Genomic DNA, 19,843 nt, shown 5'->3' with positions numbered 1-19,843 from the left:
GGCTCTGATTAATATAATAGGTGGACCACTGAACTGTTGCATTGAAAACAATGTAGGAAAAACAATTAGATTATTAGAACTTTTTTTTTTATTTGCGTAGCTCAAGTCATCAGTTCTGTACAAAAGCCCTGAGAAGCAAGGTGGAAAAAAAATTGCATTGCTGACCAAAAGTTTCTCACCTTTGTGCGGGATATTAACTTCTACATGGACGATGTTATCTCCTACATTTGAGATAAACTTTTAGGCTAAATTTGGCTGTTTTGAAAGTGGGAAATCCATGCAGAATTCAGCAGTTAGCACAAGATACAAAGAGCATCCAAAGTTCAGCCAAATGCAGCAGAAACAAAAGTTTTTAATTTCTCAATTTACTAAATATCTAGTGGAAAATATATTGGAACTGTGCAGTGGAGCTGGCAGGATTCTATGTCATGCCGCTTGTATCCACAATCTCATTCTTTCAGTCTCTACCCAGGGCTCAAAAGCTTCACCTTCTGGCTCAGCTCACTCTTCACCATGGATGGATGGATGGATGGATGGATGGATGGGCATATGCCCATCTGCAACGTCCAGGTTCCCACGTGTACAACTCAGCAAGGGAGTGATGAGAAGAAAGAGAGATTGATTTGTGAGAGACTGATACTGACACAAGACCACCAAAAATCTCTGATTAACCAGGATGTTCATATGCACTGTTTCTTTGTTTTCCTATGAAAAGTAACGCACCAAAATTTGCACATATCTCATGTACTGATGAGCCAGTAATTTGTGCATAATATATGTAAGAATCATGTGACCAATGTGCTGACGGGGGTAAAGAAAAAAAGCATTCCCCAGTGGTCCGGTTAGGAAGCAGGTTGGGGTGGTGGGTGGGTCACAAAACACAGGACTTTCACCTAGGAGACCAGCATTTAGAACCGTGTTATTTTGTGGTACCTCCTCACCATGTTTCTTGTCCTAAACCTAACCTTTGTAACTTAACGTTAATTAAGTAACTTGACCTTAAGGATGTCATTTGTGGGCCGCTGGGTTGTAGCATATCATACAAACTATTGCGTGTGCATATTTGTAGGATATTACAAAAACTGTTGCATGATATTTCGTCGCTTTAAGTGGGTATGGAGTAGCTGTTGTTTCAGCAACCTGGATAGCACCAGTGTCCAAAGTAGTATTTAGCGCTCTGCTATGTTCTTATGTGAGTGCTCCGATTAATAAATGTAAATTTTTATATTGAAACAGTAGCCTTATGTTGTTGTTATTTTGCCTTTCTGAGGTTACTGCATGGTTAGACTAGAGCAGTGGTTTTCAAACTTTTTGTGCCCAAGGCGCACCAAAGGGCAAGCCAAATCTCATGGCACACCTATATTTATATCAGTAGCTTCTATGACATGTGTGTGTTATCACTCTTACCTCAACATAAGACAATAAAAATAAGAAAAAATAAAGCAGGTAGCATTTATGATACTGCCAGCTGACAGTTCAATGTCATCATCACTCACACTGGCTGCCAATCAGGGCCTTTAATCCGTCACACACTTATAATTCCCACACGCAAATATGTTCCGTGTGAAGTTTTTTTTAAAAATCAAATTAAAAGTAATTACATTAATTACATTTTCAAGGTAGAGTTTGCCTCTTTATTAGGAAATGGGTGCGCACAACACACTGATACAGTCAATTAAAAATCTATTCATAACGTTTTGTATTGGCCCAGTTGAATATTGCAATAATAATGTGTGGTTATAACAAAATCCCACTTCACACCTTGATTGGCATCACGGCCTTTTGAGAATCACTGTACTAGAGTTACAGAAAAAAAACCTGGTTCTAATGATTTTATGTTTTCCTTTGAAATCTGACAGCTAACCAACAATTGGTCAAAGCTCCTACACACCTGTCGTTCACCCACACAGGTGTTTTCACTCACCTGATTATACTCTGCTCGGGACTGTGTGGGCGTGGCTGACAGGTCCCTCAGTCTCCTGTTGGCTTTGTTGCACCTGTCAGGGCGGGAAAAGGCACTTGATCTGAGGAGAGGTTTAATTAGTAGGTAACTGAAAACACCTGAGAGTGAGAGTGTGCTGAGCACACTTCACAGAGCCGCATTAGGAGTAAATATCCATGTTCACAACAGCATTGCTGAATGCTGAGTTTGGATGGCACTTTTGGGACACCTGCCATGGCATGTCTGATTATGCCGTCATGGAAACATGTGTTGGTTTGCTGGTGGGGTTTCATGCTTGAGAGCAGATGTGTGACAAGCACAGTGGCATCTTTTGGCACAGCACTGGCATCTGTGGTCGTATTCTGTGTCCATCAGTGAAACAATTATCATATTATTTCAAAGTATACACGAAAAAGCAACAAACACTACCATTGTAGGTGCACAAATGAATACTTCTATCCATTGTGGTTCAGAGGACTTATGAAGGAGTGAGAGGAAAAGAGCTGCAGTGGAAAAGTGCAGTGCTGTGTTGTGCAGGGCATGGAGAGTTAATTATGCATGCAGGGCTAAACAAATGTACTGGAGTCACAGCAGACCATGTCAAAAAACATCTGGGGGCAGTGTGTGCGTGTATTTATACTGGCATATCTGTGTGTACGCGTGCATCTGTGTGTGGGAGCCCACAACCACATCCTCATGATCGTCACAAGATAAAGCCCATTAATCCATCATACATGTGGGTATAAAACGTCATTCACCAAAGATAAAAATAAGAGAGATAAAGTTGCAGTGTGGAGTTTTTAGATTTGAGGCGTGTTACCACCGAAGGCATTCTCAACAGTTCAGTTATGGCCACCATTACTGGACAGGCAACTTGAGCTCAGTTGGGGTTTAAATGCCAAGAGATGGGCTGCAACAAGAAACAGCCTGAAGTAGCCTGTCAAAGTGAGACGTAGTACCTCTGAGGACAGAGTGACCAGAGAGAGTGTGTTAAACTGGGTTTTCAATGAGGGAAACAAGCAAGCGGCAACTTCAGGGGCTGTAAAATGAAGCAAAATAGAAATGCCATAAACTGCAGTTCCTCGAATGTCCACTTGAGGCTGGCCCCAAACTTTGTTTTCCTCAAATGCATCCTCAAGGGTGAATGAAGAATCCCAAAAGCTTTTCATTGAAAGTAAAATGTAGCTGCATTTAACAACAGCAAAACTATATCAAAAACTCTCACACAACTTGTGAAGTATAATCCAAGTTTCATTCATCCACTCGTTTTTTTACCAATGGTTTTCAAACTTTCTGTGCCCAAGGGAGACCAAAGGGTGAGCCAAAATCTCAAGTGACCCTTGTATTCATATCAATAGCTTCTATAAAGTGTGTTATCGTTCCTATTATGGCACAAGACAATAAAAATCAAAATAAGACAGAGCTTTCATGATACTGTCTGCAAGCACCTGTGATTGAACTCTGCTCGTGCATTCCTTTGCTCAGGCGTGCTCCTCGTTCCTGTTCGAGACTGTTTATGTGGAAGTGTTTTAAATAGCAAGGTTTAAGCGAAAATCTCTCCCCTCTCCGTTTGCCAAGATACATCCCTAATTCCCTTCCCGTTAATTCCCGGAGAAGTCGGGAAACGCAAAAGTGATGCTGCTGGGAAGCCTCTGCAAATTACCTCAACGGGAACAGCCGTGTTTTCCTGTTATTAGCTTACGCGCACAAATACTTCAGAGGAGATGTGTTCACTTTGGGTTAAAAACAAGTATTACTGGAGACCATGTTAGGAATGGGATCACTCCAGCGGCAATACAGCAGTGGGCTACGTGACTTAAACCGAATGTTGGCTATGGTCATAAAGTGTGGGAGTGGAGGGGAAATGACCTACTTCCGATCCCCTCTCTCAGACCACAGCCATTTTCAAACATGATTTTGATCTGAATTACACACCTGTGTGACTGCATCTTGCAGGGTTGTGATGTTTTCTTGTTGAAAATATATACAAATATAAACACCTGGCTCAAAATGGTTTCTTGGTATGTCTCCAGCAGTGTAGGCACTGTGAGTGATACAGTGTGCTCTGTCTTAGCTGCCAAGCATGCCAAGCGTTTTCTATAAATATCTCCACAACAAAAATCTTCTCATTAAAGAGCCAGCTAAACATAGCATCTACTATACTGTGCCTTTATATCTAAAGGGAACGACCAGGCTTGTCGTCCTTTGTCTATGCAAACCAGCAACACTTGAAGTGCCTCTGTGAGTCCTTCCAGAATTTTCTTGTTATCTTCTGCGGTCTGCAGTGCAACGTCTGGACACAGACAACATAAAAAATGCGAGGTAAACTCTTTCACCCGGGGCAAATTTCTGCGACTCATGAAGCCATGAATATGACATCATCTGAAAACAGCGGCGACGCCAGGCTGCTGTCACCAAAGTGGACACCCTCCAGACCACGACTACAGGCTGACGTCCTGTCCATATGAATGAAAAAGGGGACAAGGTGCATCCTTTTCGTCTACAGTCTACACATTTTCTCCAAGAATCTGAATATACCTCTTCCTCCTCTTCCTGCCAGCGTACAGGGACCAAATGAGTCACAGTATGAGGAGTACCTGCTAGGAAATACCACATCGTTTGGTCATAGCATGAGTGGTAGTTGTCTCCTCTCAGTGTTAAACAGACCCAACTAGTTCACACAGCTTTGCAGATTTGCCTGTAGTATTTTATCCATTCGCAGCTGTGTATCAACACACCCCAGATGTCCAGGGATAGTGTGATAGAGTCACACACACACAGAGACACACACACACACACGCACACACACACACACATAGTGATACTGAGAGTTAGGAACAGAGTGACAGAGTAGAAGCGGCAGGTTACAGAGTCTGGGAACAGACACACACTAACAGCAGAGATGGACTTGGATTGAGTCCAGACTGCCTGCCTCGCCAACTGTCAGTCATATTACACCGCTAACAAAGAATGCAATAAGTACCAGCTAATTAAATCAAACTGGATACACTCTTAGAAACTAATACCAGCCCACAGCTTATATTTCTGTTTTTGTGTCAGACTGTGGAATCGATTGCTTTTATACCTGCTCTCAGTCACCAACGCACGTGCAGGCGGAGAGGTCCGCACAAACACAGATGCCAAACCCCGCTCGGTCAGTGACCCCTGAGGCAACACGATGTACTGTAATTAAAGTACATTAACACATGCACCACAACTGTTTTTTTCCCTCACAGTTCAGGATGAGGGGCTGTAAAGTGTTTCCCTCATACAGTATTCAGTATCATTATATCCCTCTCCCTTCGTTTGATGTGCTGATCTTCAATCACCCTGCAGTGGAGGGGTGAGGAACATCAGAAAGCTTTGCACTCTGCCTAACTCGGGTTTCAGGATGCTGTGACTTTTTGAACTTTAAGCCGTTTCCATAGGATTTCTGACTTGTGGGGGAGAACTTTATTCCCAGTGACAGGTGACCGGAGAGATGTGAGAGAGGGCTGGTCGCGGAAATGGGCAAACTGTGAAAGTTAAGAAGTACGATAGCAGTTTAAAAGTGTGGTGCAGTCTCAAGGTGTTTACTGTAGTTGCCAAAGGGTGTGCGGAAAGATTGATTAGAGTGGCTGGACTAGTTTAAGAATAAAATAAGTAATAATAAATAATAGCAATTATGGCCTGCTCAAAATAAAATAAAAAAAAAAAAAAAAAAAAAAATACATAAATAAATGAAAAAAATAAAATAAAAATAAAATAAAATAGAATAAAATAAAATAAAACAAATTAAGTGAGCTGTACACCTGAACACTTATTTTATATTAAAAAAAAATTAAAAATAAATAAATAAATAAATGAAAAAAATAAATTAAAAATAAAATAAAATAGAATAAAATAAAATAAGTGAGCTGTACACCTGAACACTACCTGTAGTAATTCAAAGAGCAGAACAACTGTTAGCAAGTAAGCAGAATACTGTAAATAGTCAGCTAAAAATAATGTATATGGCTGAACTAGCCAGAAAAATATGTTCTTGGGCCCCTGTTGACCTCAGCTATGATGGCTCCTGTAGACCTCAGCCCACGCTCCTATGCTGAGTTACTATTACCCAATTTTTCTGCATCAAGTATGTTTAAGCAGTTTGATACATCCCAACTTCTTTTAGGAATATGCACCATGTGAGCATGACATAAAGTGAAATAATTAAGGTCTCAAAACTAGATTTTGATCTTTAAAACACAAGTGCCATAAGATTAGGAAATGACAACCCAACTGCCAGGAAAAATGTTGGCATTGTACATTTCTGCAAGCTTAAATCAGTGTTTCCCAACTAGAGGGTCACATGTCTGTTCTAATTGAACTGCAAGTGACTTGCAGATGTGTCGAGTTTGTAAAAAAACACACTTTATTTTCAAGTACAGTGAGTATCCGGCACAGAGCTTTTATTTTTATGTGCTGTTTCCTGCTGTAGAGTGAGCGACTAATGGACAGCTGTGAATGGAGACAGCAAACTAGCTTGACGACATGTTCAAAAGCAAGTATGACACTGATATATTGCACTGTGTGGACCTTGAGCTAATGAAGAAGGAGAAACCTGGACCCCATAGCTGGACCAGTTGGGAACCACTGTTTTAATTAACATGTAGTTAGGCTTCAGCACAAGACCGATGGTTATTGTTGGGAAAAGATCATGTTTTGGCTTAAAATACTAGTTTTAGAGGCACAATACTGGCAGAAAAAGCGTCAATGTCTCTGTGCCACTATCCTCACAGTGACAGGTTGCTACAGAACACCTATGTTTGGTGCCTAAAAAGCTGCTAGAAGTGTAGCAATGACTCATTAAATCACAATTTTGTTGGTCTTGAACAGTGGTGATCTGCAGCTTGGCAGGCTTCTCACGTGATGACATGCCATCCTTGATTCCCTCCACCTCCTGAAGACAAAGTTAGCTTACACGCTACATCACTTTCGAAATGTTGATATGATTTATATGAAACGTGCAAATGTAATGTATTTGTGGTTTGCAGATGTGTACGATGCCAACATATTTTGCTGGTGACTGGGCTGGAATTGAACGATCCATCATTTGTAGTTAATATTGTACTTAGGTGGTGTAAATTATTTCTTAAAAACCCTGCTATTTATCAAATTACGTACAGCCAGCTGATATGGAGTGAACCTGGGGCCCCTTGGTAATTACCACTTTGCTTGATTCCAGGCTTGCAAGTGAATTATTACTTATTTAGCAAAAATGTTGTGTTATTTTTTTCAGGATGTTCTGCAAAATCTCTTGGAAAACAAAATCCTGTTTAAGCCATTTTCATCTATTTCTGAATCCTAACATCCCATTTTCCTCAATCAAGTAACAACAATCTGTTATTGTGGTGAGATCATTTCCTCTGCTTCAAATACAAATCAGCTTGTGCCATTTTCTTGATTCTCCTGTCATGAAGTTACGGCTGAAGACATTAATACTCCTTTCTAGAACATTCCCAAAACATGGGGTGATACAGGGAACTAGATTCATTATTTGGCAACACTGGCAGATTTTTTTTTTCTGCTGAAAGAAAAATAAATATTGAAGTCTGAACATGAGATTAAATGACATAGACAGATGATTTTTGCAGTAAAGGGACCAAACATGGTGCAGAGATAGGATGACGGCTAAGAGTTTGGGCCTGTTTACAAGTGTGTGTGTGTGTGTGTGTGTGTGTGTGTGTGTGTGTGTGTGTGTGTGTGTGTGTGTGTGTGATCAGGCTCTATCCATGACGTTGTCCAGCCTCTGGCAGTGGAAGGGGTCTGAGGTCTGGGCGCCATGGAAACTGCCCATTGGGCCTCAGTGGGGAAGAACATCATGCACACACACGCTCTGTTTCTGTTGGACCGCCCTGCAGGAATTCACTTATTTGTGGAAATGTTAAGAATTCAAGCAATGAAGCTTAGAAAATTGAACGCTAACCAAAAACTAAACACTTCCTGAGTGGTGGTGGGGTCACCCTGGTGGCTCCGTACAATGCCGCTCTTCTTGATTCTGATTTATCTGCATTTTTGTGACATAAAAAGTCACAAAGGGAAAAAGATTTCAACCATAAAACATGGATTTTGAACCCCGAAAAATTACACTAGCAGGGAGCACGGGACAACGAGCAACAACCCTCTTCCTCCTTCAATCTCTCTCCCACATGGCTGGCTCTCACTTTCACTCCGCAGACAATGGCCCCTCTGTCTCGCCTGTTTAACCACTTTCTCACCTATACTAAATGCTCACACACACTCCCTTGCAAACACATGCTGTGCACACACAAATGCATATATAGACACAAATCAATATTCATGCTTGCATCTAAGGACACACGGACACACGCATGTGCATGTGCGCACTAATGCAGACACACACTCACAGCCAAAGAAGGGAAAAAGCAGCTATATCGCTGGTGTGATACCATCCTGAGGATGCCAGGGCTGAGCTGAAGTGTGGCACATGCCTTTGATGTGAATCCAGAGCATGGGCATGTAACAAACGCAGATACCAAATTACACCCTGTCCTGCTTTGATCTCTAAAACCCCATGCCTGCTTCTACAGAGGTAATAAGATTGTGTGTGTGTGTGTGTGTGTGTGTGTGTGTGTGTGTGTGTGTGTGTGTTAGAGGTAGAGAGAGAGGGAAAGAGAGTGAGAGTGTGTGTGTTTATTTAGATGTGTGCGCACATCTTAGCCTGCATGATCAGTGTTAACACAAGAATGCGAAGATGCCTAAGTGTGCATGCATGCGTGTGTCTGCATGCATGACTGCAAATGTGCAATGACACGGGCAGTGTGTGTGTGTGTGTGTGTGTGTGTGTGTGTGTGTGTGTGTGTGTGCACGTGTGTGTGTGTGTGTGTGTTGCAGAGTGGCTCATGCAGCTTGTGTATTGGAGGGCAGGAGTTAGAGCGTCCACCCGTGGGGAACTAAACCCTGGCAGAGGCTTGTAGGCACCTGGTAAAAACATGTTCCTGGAGACCTTCTGCCGAGTTTGTCTTGTCGTCACGTCGTCCACAGTGGACTCCCCACTCTGCCTTCGCAGCCGACAATGATCAGGTTGCGTCTTGGATTTCCATCTTGAACCACCCTCTAATCTCATGACAGTTGAGCGTGAACGGAACCACTTCTCAGCCCTGTAAGGTCACCCCCTCGCAGGACTTAGCACAGCACATGTTTATGTGTCCCTCATTACCTAAATGTGTCTGAGGTTTTGGAGTGGTGCACTAAGGGATGGATGATACACTCTGAATCAAATATTCAGGTGACGTTATGTTGTAATCATGGATGTACTGTGGTTACTATAAAGAGACAAGGGCACTCCCTTTTCAGACTGACCCTGGCTGTTTGGATATGTGATGATAGGTCAGTCAGGGATCATCAAAATAACTCCATAACTTTGGATGTCATCACTATGGCAAGACAAATTTGCTAACAGAAATCATTGCAACAGTGTTGCACAACAATAATAATAATAATAAACTTTATTTATATAGCACCTTTAATACAAGAAATGTTGCACAAAGTGCTTTACGGGCAGTATAAGCACTGAGTGCTTCATATGAAATTAGACATAATGGACATGAAACAGAACTGATTCTTAAAATCATAGAGTTGTAAAACTATAAATTATAAAATCAAGTAAGATTTTAAAAGAGTTGCAAAAGTGTAAAGAGGAAGACTTTCAGACCTGTATCGGGAAAGTCAGAGGTAGTTAAAGTCTAAAGTGAACAGATAGGGGTTTTTTTTTTAAGATATTTAGCGGCGCTAGCTTCCCTGATGTCTACAGGTAGTGTGTTCCATAGCTTTGCGGTGTAACTGACAAAGGCTCCATCCCCGATCTTCTTCTGGCTGTTGCTGGAAGGATTTGTTTTATTTTGCTCAAGCATTTAAAACAGTTGCATTTCTTTTTCATCGCATCTCATAAAAAGAGTCATCTCACAGCATAAAAATGTAGTAAAAAAGAGCCCAGAAAAAGAATCACAAAGCAATAAATAGTATAAAAAATCATTACAAGTCAAAAAAGGTCACATAGAATATTAGAAAATGTTAAGTTGGCATTATAAAATCACTTTTAATATTACAAAATATCATTGGCACTGTAATGCAGCTGTTTATGTGAGTAAATCTAAAAAGACTTACATCGTCATTTAAGACTCGAGGACTGGAACAAAGTACAACAGAGGTAAAAATTATAATTCGAGTTAGAAATAAGACACATGGGGAAACCTGGTGGCCCAAAGATCTAAAGGCCCAGACACACCAAGCTGACATCAAAGAAGTCGCCTCAGGTCGTCTGAGTCTCGGCCAAAGGTTGCACTTGAACACACCACAATGACTGCAACCAGCAGTCAACTAGCATGCATATTCTGCACCTGCATGAGAGGAAATAACTCTCCATACCAGCAGACGGCGGTAATCTGTATTTGTTTTTGTTTTTTTCAAAAAGAAGAGCAGAAGACTGAAATGATGTATTCAAGACACTAGTTAGCCAGTTAGCACATTAACAACACAACCTGATGCTGAAAGACCAAAAGGATATTTACCGTGGACTAGCGAACAATAACACAAACAATTACGAATTGTTTCTGCTGAAGAGCTCAAAGGCTAAAAAACACTCACCTCATATAACAAATTAGTTTCAATCTCATGCCCACTTGACTTTAGCTGTTTGTTTATTTACCTCCCGTCTGTTTTATTCCACGCGTGTTGAGCTGATCACTCATCGATGAGTTTAGCCACCCCGACTCGGCCAAAAGAAAGCCAACCAGGGCCAACTTGTACCAAGGGTGCAGGACACACCACCAAAACTAGGGATGTCAGACACTTTCTGACGACCTGTCATTGACCAATGGCCGACCACCAGCTTGGTGTGCTAGGGCCCTAAGGTTTGAGCCCATCCAGGGACCTTTGTCACATTACCTCCTCATTTCCTCTCTATGTTCACTACAAAATAAAGGCAAAAAAATACCTGAAAAAACACCTGAAAGAAAACAGAAACCTCCCAAGTTTCTCAAATGATCATCCGGAGATGAAAACTCTCAAATTAAACAGTTCTTATTAACAATAGGACACAGATCTCCTCCAACCAGAGGCTTTTGTCATGCAGTAGGAATCAAAATCCAAATGGATACTAGAACTAACCATTTCTGAAAACCAAATAGATGTTTGTTGTTGTTGTGCTTTAAATAGTAAGCATGTCTCTCTTAGGTTGTTTGTGGCTTGTAAACAGGCTGATCTGGGGGGTAACAGAGGGGGTTGGTATTGCCTTGTTAAAGCCAAGAATTAAACATTAACATCTTTTTTTTCTTTTTTTTTTAGTGGAAAAACTATGACAATTTGTCTCCCTGCATCCCCTTGTTAAAGCAGAACGAGTCATCCAGTTCTTGTAAATACCGCAGCAGCAGCCAGGGTAATGGGGGTGATGATGAGTGCTGCGGGAGGTCGAGCGCACTGTATGGGTGTCTGGCGGCACTTAGTGGTGAACGTCTGCTACTGAGCGACTTCACTGAGGTCGCATTACACTGTCCGGTCACATGAGCAAAAGGCACTCATGGCATTTATGTCTGTCTGACAAATGTGGCACATTGCTCCAAATACCGATAATAATCCTGCTGCTATTTGGTGACATACATACACCATTATGTGGCTTGTTTACAAACACATGTAAACACTTAGGCCTGCCAAACTGACCGAGTGATGTAATGGAAACTATGCATGCACTGGGGTCTGCTGTCTCAAAGGGGAATAGAGGGCAAAGTATAAAGCAGCAGTTGCATTATAATGTCAGCGTGTGTTTCCATCCAGGCATAACACTGAAAACAAAAATGGTGGTTTTATTTTACCACTGAGGCAGATGTCCCATCATGTTTGGCCGTAGCATCAAGATGATTCCTCTTTAGGAATGAAATACACCCAGACTAAGGAAAAGAGCACGTTGCTGTTTTAAAAGGTACCTGAGGTGCTTCATTTGGTTTTATAGCAGGCACTTTGGAAGTGTAAAAGAAATTAAAGGACTTTCATGTATTATTGGTCTGCACAGTTGATGAGTAGATAAAATGCCTCACAAAATAATGCACATCCTTGATTCCCATACGGTCTCACGACTGTGGCCGTTCCATTTGGGGTCGTTCAGCTCGTCAAACACTCCGGTGTCGATCATCTCCTTCTGCCACTGGATGGACACAGCGCCTGTGCTGAACTGCTTGAAGAATTTCTCATCCTTGGCATCAAACTTAATATCCTCCTCCTCAGAGTTGTCCCTTAACTCGTCCATGTCCTTTGCGTAGACCACGTTGGATTTTGGCACCCATGGGGGCTCCACCAGCCCGGCCTCCAGACGGTGGAAATTGATGCTCTTGAAAAAGTGGTGGTTTCGTGGGTCCTCACCGCTGGTATCAGAAAGACACAAAAGACAATTAATGATCGGACTTAGATAGAAAATGAGGTTATAAAAGCAGGAGCCGGGTGAAATGATTTAACTGGGCAGTAAAAGTGTTCATGTGGGGCATTAAAAGTTGATATACTGTATAATAGACAATTCTCAGATAATCTACATAATTTAACAGAGTACAAATTTTATTAGCTTCATTACACAACACTTTAAGAGAGTTGCAGTAAAAAGAGAACAAAACATTGACTGAAATAAGAAAGAAATGATAGAATGCAGGTCATATCTGAGTCCATCTATCCAGGCATCAAATGCACCCTACTCTCCTTGACTTCACAGATGATCTCGCTCTCCCTTCAACCAACTGCTCAACAACTTTTCCAGACAGGTTGGACTCAATATCAATGCCTCCAAAACAAAAGTGATGTCTGTGAACACCACCCTCACAGCACCCATTCCTGTGAATGGGGAACCACTTGAGTCTGTGGAAGACTTCAACTACCTGGGCAGCCTCATCAGTAAGTACATTCGGACCCAAAAAGACTTCAAAGCAAGGCAGGGAAAGGCTCAGGTTGCCCTCTCCCAAGATGCAACCAGCAGTCAACTAGCCCAAGATCCTGTTCTGCTGTACGGCTGAGAGAGTGGTCACAACAGACATGATAAGGTTGGAAGCCTCGTCCAACCTTCAACTATGCAAGAAAATAGGTAGCCGGAGCATCACCTAGGAAATCATACACAGACCAGGACCAGATCACGAGAGTCGCCTTAAGATGGACACCACCAGGCAGAAGAAAGCCTGGAAGGCCCAAAACCACCTGCCGCAGAACTGTGACACTGGAGCTGGAAAAGATGAACCTGTCATAGGGAGAGGCGCAACATGCTGCCGAGGATCACATGCAATGGAAAGAGTTAATTGAAGCCATATGTCCCATAGGGGATGAAGAGGAGTACGTAAGTAAGTTACATCCAAGTTACACCCACAAAGGTATTTTCACTTCATTATCCTGATTAGACTCTAGCTCTCCCATTAGTTTAATTAGTTCATTTGATGCACCTGTCAGGATGGGACAACGCTGATATTGTCCTTGATAGTATACTCACAAAAATCCCAACATCAGACTTCAACCTGAGTGGAAGTTTCATCAGCCACGATGAATAAAAGTGCACCTGAAATAGATAATACAGTAGATATAGGCACTATATCTACACCATTACTTATAAATAGGTCGTAAGGTGAGCCTTAAAAGGGGTGAAAAAGAAAGTCAGACTTCTCCATTAAAAGGACGCTCTAACAGCAAGAACACTCAGCTTTTTTGGAACCTTGGTGTCATCAAGAGAACGAGCGCATTTCCACCAGTTTTGAGCAGAACCACTGTAATCAAGGATGTGCCATCGACAGAGGGCGTTGCACAATGCACAGCAGAAATAATCTGTAGTAGTAAGATGGTGGATCACATTGATTACCTGCAAGCTTTTGTTCTGTTATTACAGATACTTGTTTCTATCCAAAAAACAAGTATGGACCAACTGTTAATGATAAGAGGATGTAGAAGACTATGACTGTGAGGGTTTCGGCTTTGTCTCTCCCTTGTGTTTCCTTTTCTGTCCCTAGTGTCTCATGTTTGTTTTCAGTCTGTGGCTGAATCCAAAAGTTCACCCTCTGGTCTTGTAGACTGAGCCCTCGCAGACTTCAGTTGTAGGTAGTGTGACGTAGTTATTGTCATCATGTTCAGTCTGCAAGGGCGGAGACTGCAAGCTGCTGATAGACAGCCCTTGAGACTGTTTTACTCATTGCCGTGGGAGCGTTCAACTATCACTGCTCTCATATTCATAGATATGCCTGTTAGGCTGCAATAATAAAAATGCATTTTCAGTCTGTACTTATACATATTTCTGTATCATGATGTGGTTGAATATTATTTCTGCATAAAGAAGAAAATCCGCACACTGAATTAGAGCTCCCTGTTTAGTTTTTAATGACTAAAAAAGCAACATTTTGAACCAAATGGTCTTCATCAGGCAACTTCAAAAGGAGCTTTTGACTGGGAGATCTAATTCAGTGTGCGGATTTTCTTCTTCTTTCTGCATGGACCCCTATTATCCAGCACCTGACCTAAAACAGGATTGGATGTGCGCACAACTACTCTGTCTTCTGTGAATATTATTTCTGGCCTACACAATTCAATTAGCATTTTAACAGGCCTAACTATCAATAACTATTTTACACGTTCATAAGATGAATTGTGGGTTATGAAATCAGTGAAGTCTGCACCCCAAGCAGACTCTCTGGAAGTCTGCAGGAAGTCCACTTGAGGCCCCTTGTGGGCTGGATAAATTGTGGGTTTGGACAGCCCTAAGCACTCCCGGACTTCCCGTAAACGTGCCCGCAAAGTCTGCCAGTCTGTGAGTACGGTGAAGTCCGGACATTTGGATTCAGCCTGTCTCTGTGTTTGTTGGGCATGGCCTCCTGGTTTCCTCCTCCTGCCAATCCTCCTGAGTGCCAGCAGCTGCTGAACCTGCACACCTGATACCACATCAACAATCAGTCCACTGCAGTGTGAAACCCCAGCTCAAACATCCAGACTCTGCCAGAGTTCAGTCAGGACAGACATCAAAGCCAGCTTCTAAGTGTTTTGACACTCTCTTTTTGTACTTTTTGGACATCAAATCACACTTAATGTGTCTCAGGTTCACCGCGCCTGCTTCAACCATAACCTGCCACGTCCAGCCTCGTTCTCGTCTTCTGCCTCTGGATTTGGACTGCTCTGTCTGCTCTGCTTTGCTATTACCAGCCCAGCTCAGCCATCATTTCATTCAAGCCATCAGCCCCATATCTTAAAAGTACAATAAACTGCCTCAAACCACTCAGTTTCCTGGTTGTGTTTACATGTGGTTCCAAAGTTGAACTGTCACAACAATGACATGCAAGACTCAGTCCTCTCTTTCCAACTTGTAGAATATGACATGTGACATCGTTTGCTCTTCAGGTCAAGGGAAACCTCTTTTTAGGTCCAGCTGGGGGCCAACCTTTTGGGTTACGAACCAATTTTTTTGGTCAAAATGCTCTGAATGGTATAAATTTAAGTGCGGGAACTGAAATGGAACCCTTCCATGTTGTTGGTAAACAGGTATAAGGAAGTTAATTCTGTATTTTAAAATCCAGAAATGGTCCAAAATTGTTGCTTGCATTTATTTTAGTCTGCTGTAGTTGCTGGTGGAAATGTAGTGCTTCATAATAACAAGATGTTTTGTCATCTGTCCTGTTCATTTAATCATCTTGTGACGTCTTCAAGGTGTCCTGACCTCCAGGTCTGGACTTGAACTCAGTGTGGTACTCACGGGTCTGTTTCTATGACTGTATCATACAAACAGTATGTTTTCACAGGTGCGAAAGACGTTCCACATTTTCTTGATGGGTAATTTGTTCCATGACGTCAACACCATTGACCTCAAGTTGCACTCTTACGCTTGAGAAAAATAGTTTAAAAATAGTTTTTGCTTACCGGCACCCGAAGCGATGGGCCACCTTTTTCTTGAGAAAGCGGCAGATGAGTTCTTTGGTGGGAGGATCAAAGTTTTTGTGTTCAAACTTGCACTCGTCCTCCAGAGTGCGACGAGTCACCTCCTCATTCTGCACCTTTTCTCTGAAGTCTTTAAAAGGCAAACGGGCGGCCACCATCTCATAGAAGCTGCAGCCCAGAGCCCACCAGTCCACAGACGTGCGGTAGTACTCCTGCTTCAGAATCTCAGGGGCCATGTAACCAGTCGTACCAGCCTGACAACACACACAGGGGAGAGACAAAGTAGGATGAGGGACAATTCAAAGAGATGTAAGCCCTCTCTGTACCTCTGAGGTTTTACTTCAATTTTAAAGTCTGTTTAGTTATTGAGGTTGGGTTAGATCCTGGGGACCAGGGATGGTAATTATGAGGGACGGGAGGGGGTTATTTATTTTCGCTGAAAGTAGTTTTTTCTTGAAATAAAAAAATAATAATAGGTTAAATGTTAAGGTTTGGGTAAGGTTTATTTTTATACTGTTGTGTTGTTCTGAGATATTGGGGGATAGTATTAGTATTGGGGGATAGTATTAGTATATAGTTGCCCTATCAATTTCGCCCAACCACCTGTCGGACTTTGGATGAATTTTTGACATGCCTTGGTCATTGTCATCAGCGGCTCGGACAGTAGAATTACAACTTTTGTCCCACTGACTTTCTTGGGAAAAGAAATGAGATTTTTAAAATGTCATGATAAGATAAAACATAAAAGTTTTTAAATTAGTCATTTACAACAGTAATAGAGTGCTAAGTGCCACAAAAGTTTCATTTAGCCTACGTATTTGTCTTTTTAAGTATAATCCAGAAATATATTCTCCCCAAAAATCACATGACTCGAACTTGTTGTTCAGAATTGTACAACAACATTAGAGAGTGCAAAGTCCAAAATGATCACAGGGATCTGAAACTCCCTCAGTCCGCTGAGGGTTAATGATGCACACCTGGGGACACTCGTTAGCCTGTTCCAATGTGTGACTCTTGCCTTGCCTCTCTAGGATTCTTCCTTGGAAGGACTCGCCCTACCATGGAAGGATCCTTGAGTTTGAGAAACACCAACTGGCTCTAGACAGGGCCATTCATGTTGGCCACCTAGCCCTCTGACACACTTCACACACACAGGAGAAGTTTAAGTTTGTTGCAGTGTTACAACTTCAATGTTTAATGCCACTAAATCCTTCATACTAGACCTTCAAGCTACCTTTTGCCCAACACATCAGGTGGTAACATTCAAGGAATTTAGGCCTGCATAGGATTTTTCTTTTTTTAGGACAAAAGTATTTGAGACCAGACAGAATAATCTTGTCTGGTAAATGATTCACCTTTTTAAAGTTCATTTTCTTTATCTACAACAGACTATCTTGAGCAGCATCTACATAATGGAAAATTAAATAGGGAAACATGGAGACAAAAATACAGACAAACAATGAGACACTGTTACAGCAAGTAATGCTGCATTAATTGACCTCCATCAGGTCAGTCAGCTGACAAATAAGACATGATTTTTCACCCTGTGTCACGTCTACAGTGAGTGGAGGCCTAATGTGAGTCTCCTGACTCATCTCCTTGGACAGACACGTGGAGGCCATATCTGGTATTAGTACAGCATAGATTAACCAGCCAATGCTAACAGGCTGTGCTCAGCCTGCCGTACATTTCTCGACCTGTGTAGCATCCAACTCTGGATGAGGTCAGGCCCTTTTTAATGAGATTAATTTAAGTCACACAGTGTTATGCTCTCTTATGCTGTCTGTCAGAGCAGGACTTAGAGCTACCGTACCTATTCCTGGTAAGCTGCTTGTAGTGGTGGGATAGTGTGCAGATATACAGGGTGGTGGTATTAAAACAGAGCACATAACAGTATGCCCAGGAGAACATAGAGATTTCGTAGGGTAGCATAAACCACAGAGAGGCTTTGCAGAGTGCATTTCAGTGCAAACGTCTGACAGCAAACACTGTAGGTTAATCCAGGGTTAGATCACCACACTAACCTTCTGGCAGATCGATTTGCCCTTCGGCAGCTCCACAGCCAATCCAAGGTCTGACAGCCGACACTGTCCTTTGGCATCTAGCAGCACATTCTCAGGCTTCATGTCCCGGTACACAATGTCCATGGAGTGCAGGTGGAGCAGCCCAGTGGTTATCTGGGCCATGTAGTACACAACACGGTCCATACGGATTCCCCTTACCCCGAGCTCGTAGATGTGGAACCTGAGGTCTCCTCCATTCATGAGGTCCATGACCAGGCACAGGTGGCTCTTGTTGTCGTAAGCGTAAGCCAGGTTCACAATGAAGAGGCTATTGACCTTCTCCAGGATCTCTTTCTCCAGAAGGGCCAGCCTCTCGCTACCTTTCTTCTTCAAGCGCCTCTTGTCCAGCTTCTTGCAGGCGTACATTTGGCCTGTGTGTTTCACCTGCACTGCACACACCTGCAAGACAGAGGAATGTTATTGTGCCATCCTTAAATATGTTTCAGAGCAAGAAAATGTACATTTTACTGACCAGTGACCACCGTGGCTACATGCAGTAGTTGATGATAAATGCTAAAACATAATGTGACAGTGGAGCAGGTAGAGAAAATGCTCAATTCAGTCCACTAATGTCTATTACACAGCAAGCTGCAGAGTACTCACATTAGCACCCATAAGCTACTGGTCATTCCAGGCCAAGTGAGGCAGCAAAACCCTGAGTATATTGAATTGATTAACAGTGCATTTAATCGCTCATGAATTCAGCTTTTCATTTGCAAGAGAAGGAATGCTATGTCTTCTCTCAAAATTTCACTTTTACTTTCAATTCATCCCTTCAGCTCAGATATAGTAGTTCAGATGTTTGGATTTCTGCACCTACCTCACCGAAACCACCTCTTCCCAAAGTCCTAAACTCATAAAAGTATTTGTCATTGATCCTCTGCTTCTCATACTCCTTCCACTGCATGAACCGATAAAAAAAGGGGCTATTCAGATACTCCGAGAAAGGTTTTCCCTGCAGGAAGTCTCTTGTGGCTTCTCTTATCTGGCCCAACATCGCCTTGTCGAAGTTCTTGTCTGATAAATCCTTGCATATTTCAGCTTCCTCTCCTGTCAGGTAGGAGAGAAAACTCTTGGACTCAGGTTGACAGAACTTAGTGAGCAGGCTGTGTTTGGCCTTCTCCCTGGCCTCATCCTCAGCAAAGCTCCAGTCACTCAGCTCCTCCAGAAACTCAGTGGCGGCCTTGTACTGAGGGTTGGAGGACAGGAGGAACTGCCGGAACAGCTTCCTCCCAATAGGCTGTCGCTCACACAGTGACTCGTACTTCCTCCCCACTGCTGCCAGGAGGGCAGAGGACATCTTTGGTCTGGGCAGCGTCAGGGAGAGCCTCTGTTTTCTCAGCTTATCGCGATCTATGTGCTGAGCCCTCAGGTAGGCCGTGTTGGCCACCAGGTTGTCCAGTCCCAGCAGGTCACCCATGTTGGATGTGTCCTGTGACAAGGGCAGCTGGGCCTGATAAACTACGGCGCCACAGCTCACTCATTTGCAGGTTCCAGGCACGACTGAGCACCTGCATCCTGAATATCCTGCACCTCTTGCGCCACGCCTCCTGTAGCATTAAAAGTACCGATGTCCTCTGGGATTTGCCATCAGCTAAGTGTCTTTACACGCTTATATGTAGACAGCACCAAGGGAAAGCAACTTATGTGGTCTGAACTTAAGAGGCTTTGGGCTCGACTATTTTTAGGAGATGCAAAGTGCCTGTGTGCAGTAATTTGGCTGCCAGCATGACACAATGAGGTGACAGATCCTGACCTTTACAAGTTTTGACTGATTACAGCTTGTTATGAGACAAAGAAGCCGCTGAGAGAGCTGCGTGTGAATAATATGTTCAGTACGCAATAAAGCATGCACATCATTGCTTATTGTGAGAGGAAGAGTGACAGCCTCACTAAATTAGCCCTAATTGGTTAAGTAAGC

At 42.7% G+C, this 19,843-nt stretch overlaps 2 protein-coding genes across 2 annotated transcripts in view; both read right to left on the bottom strand.

Annotated features, from left to right (window-relative positions):
* rasa2 (RAS p21 protein activator 2) overlaps positions 1-19,843 on the bottom strand; it is a 346,877-nt gene that overhangs the window by 223,598 nt on the left and 103,436 nt on the right. The gene's annotated exons all lie outside the window — the stretch shown is intronic.
* grk7b (G protein-coupled receptor kinase 7b) lies at positions 1,756-19,342 on the bottom strand. The gene is made up of 8 exons (XM_049575898.1): positions 18,743-19,342; positions 17,884-18,321; positions 15,842-16,113; positions 13,834-13,839; positions 12,045-12,339; positions 5,028-5,107; positions 1,925-1,997; positions 1,756-1,797 (listed from the first exon to the last, which is right to left on the bottom strand). Exons 1-8 carry the CDS (start codon positions 19,340-19,342, stop codon positions 1,756-1,758), a joined length of 1,806 nt encoding a protein of 601 aa, XP_049431855.1.

This window comes from Epinephelus fuscoguttatus, linkage group LG5, assembly GCF_011397635.1.
Source record: "Epinephelus fuscoguttatus linkage group LG5, E.fuscoguttatus.final_Chr_v1".
Lineage (NCBI taxonomy): Eukaryota > Metazoa > Chordata > Actinopteri > Perciformes > Serranidae > Epinephelus > Epinephelus fuscoguttatus.
This window is presented reverse-complemented; position numbering and strand designations above follow the sequence as displayed.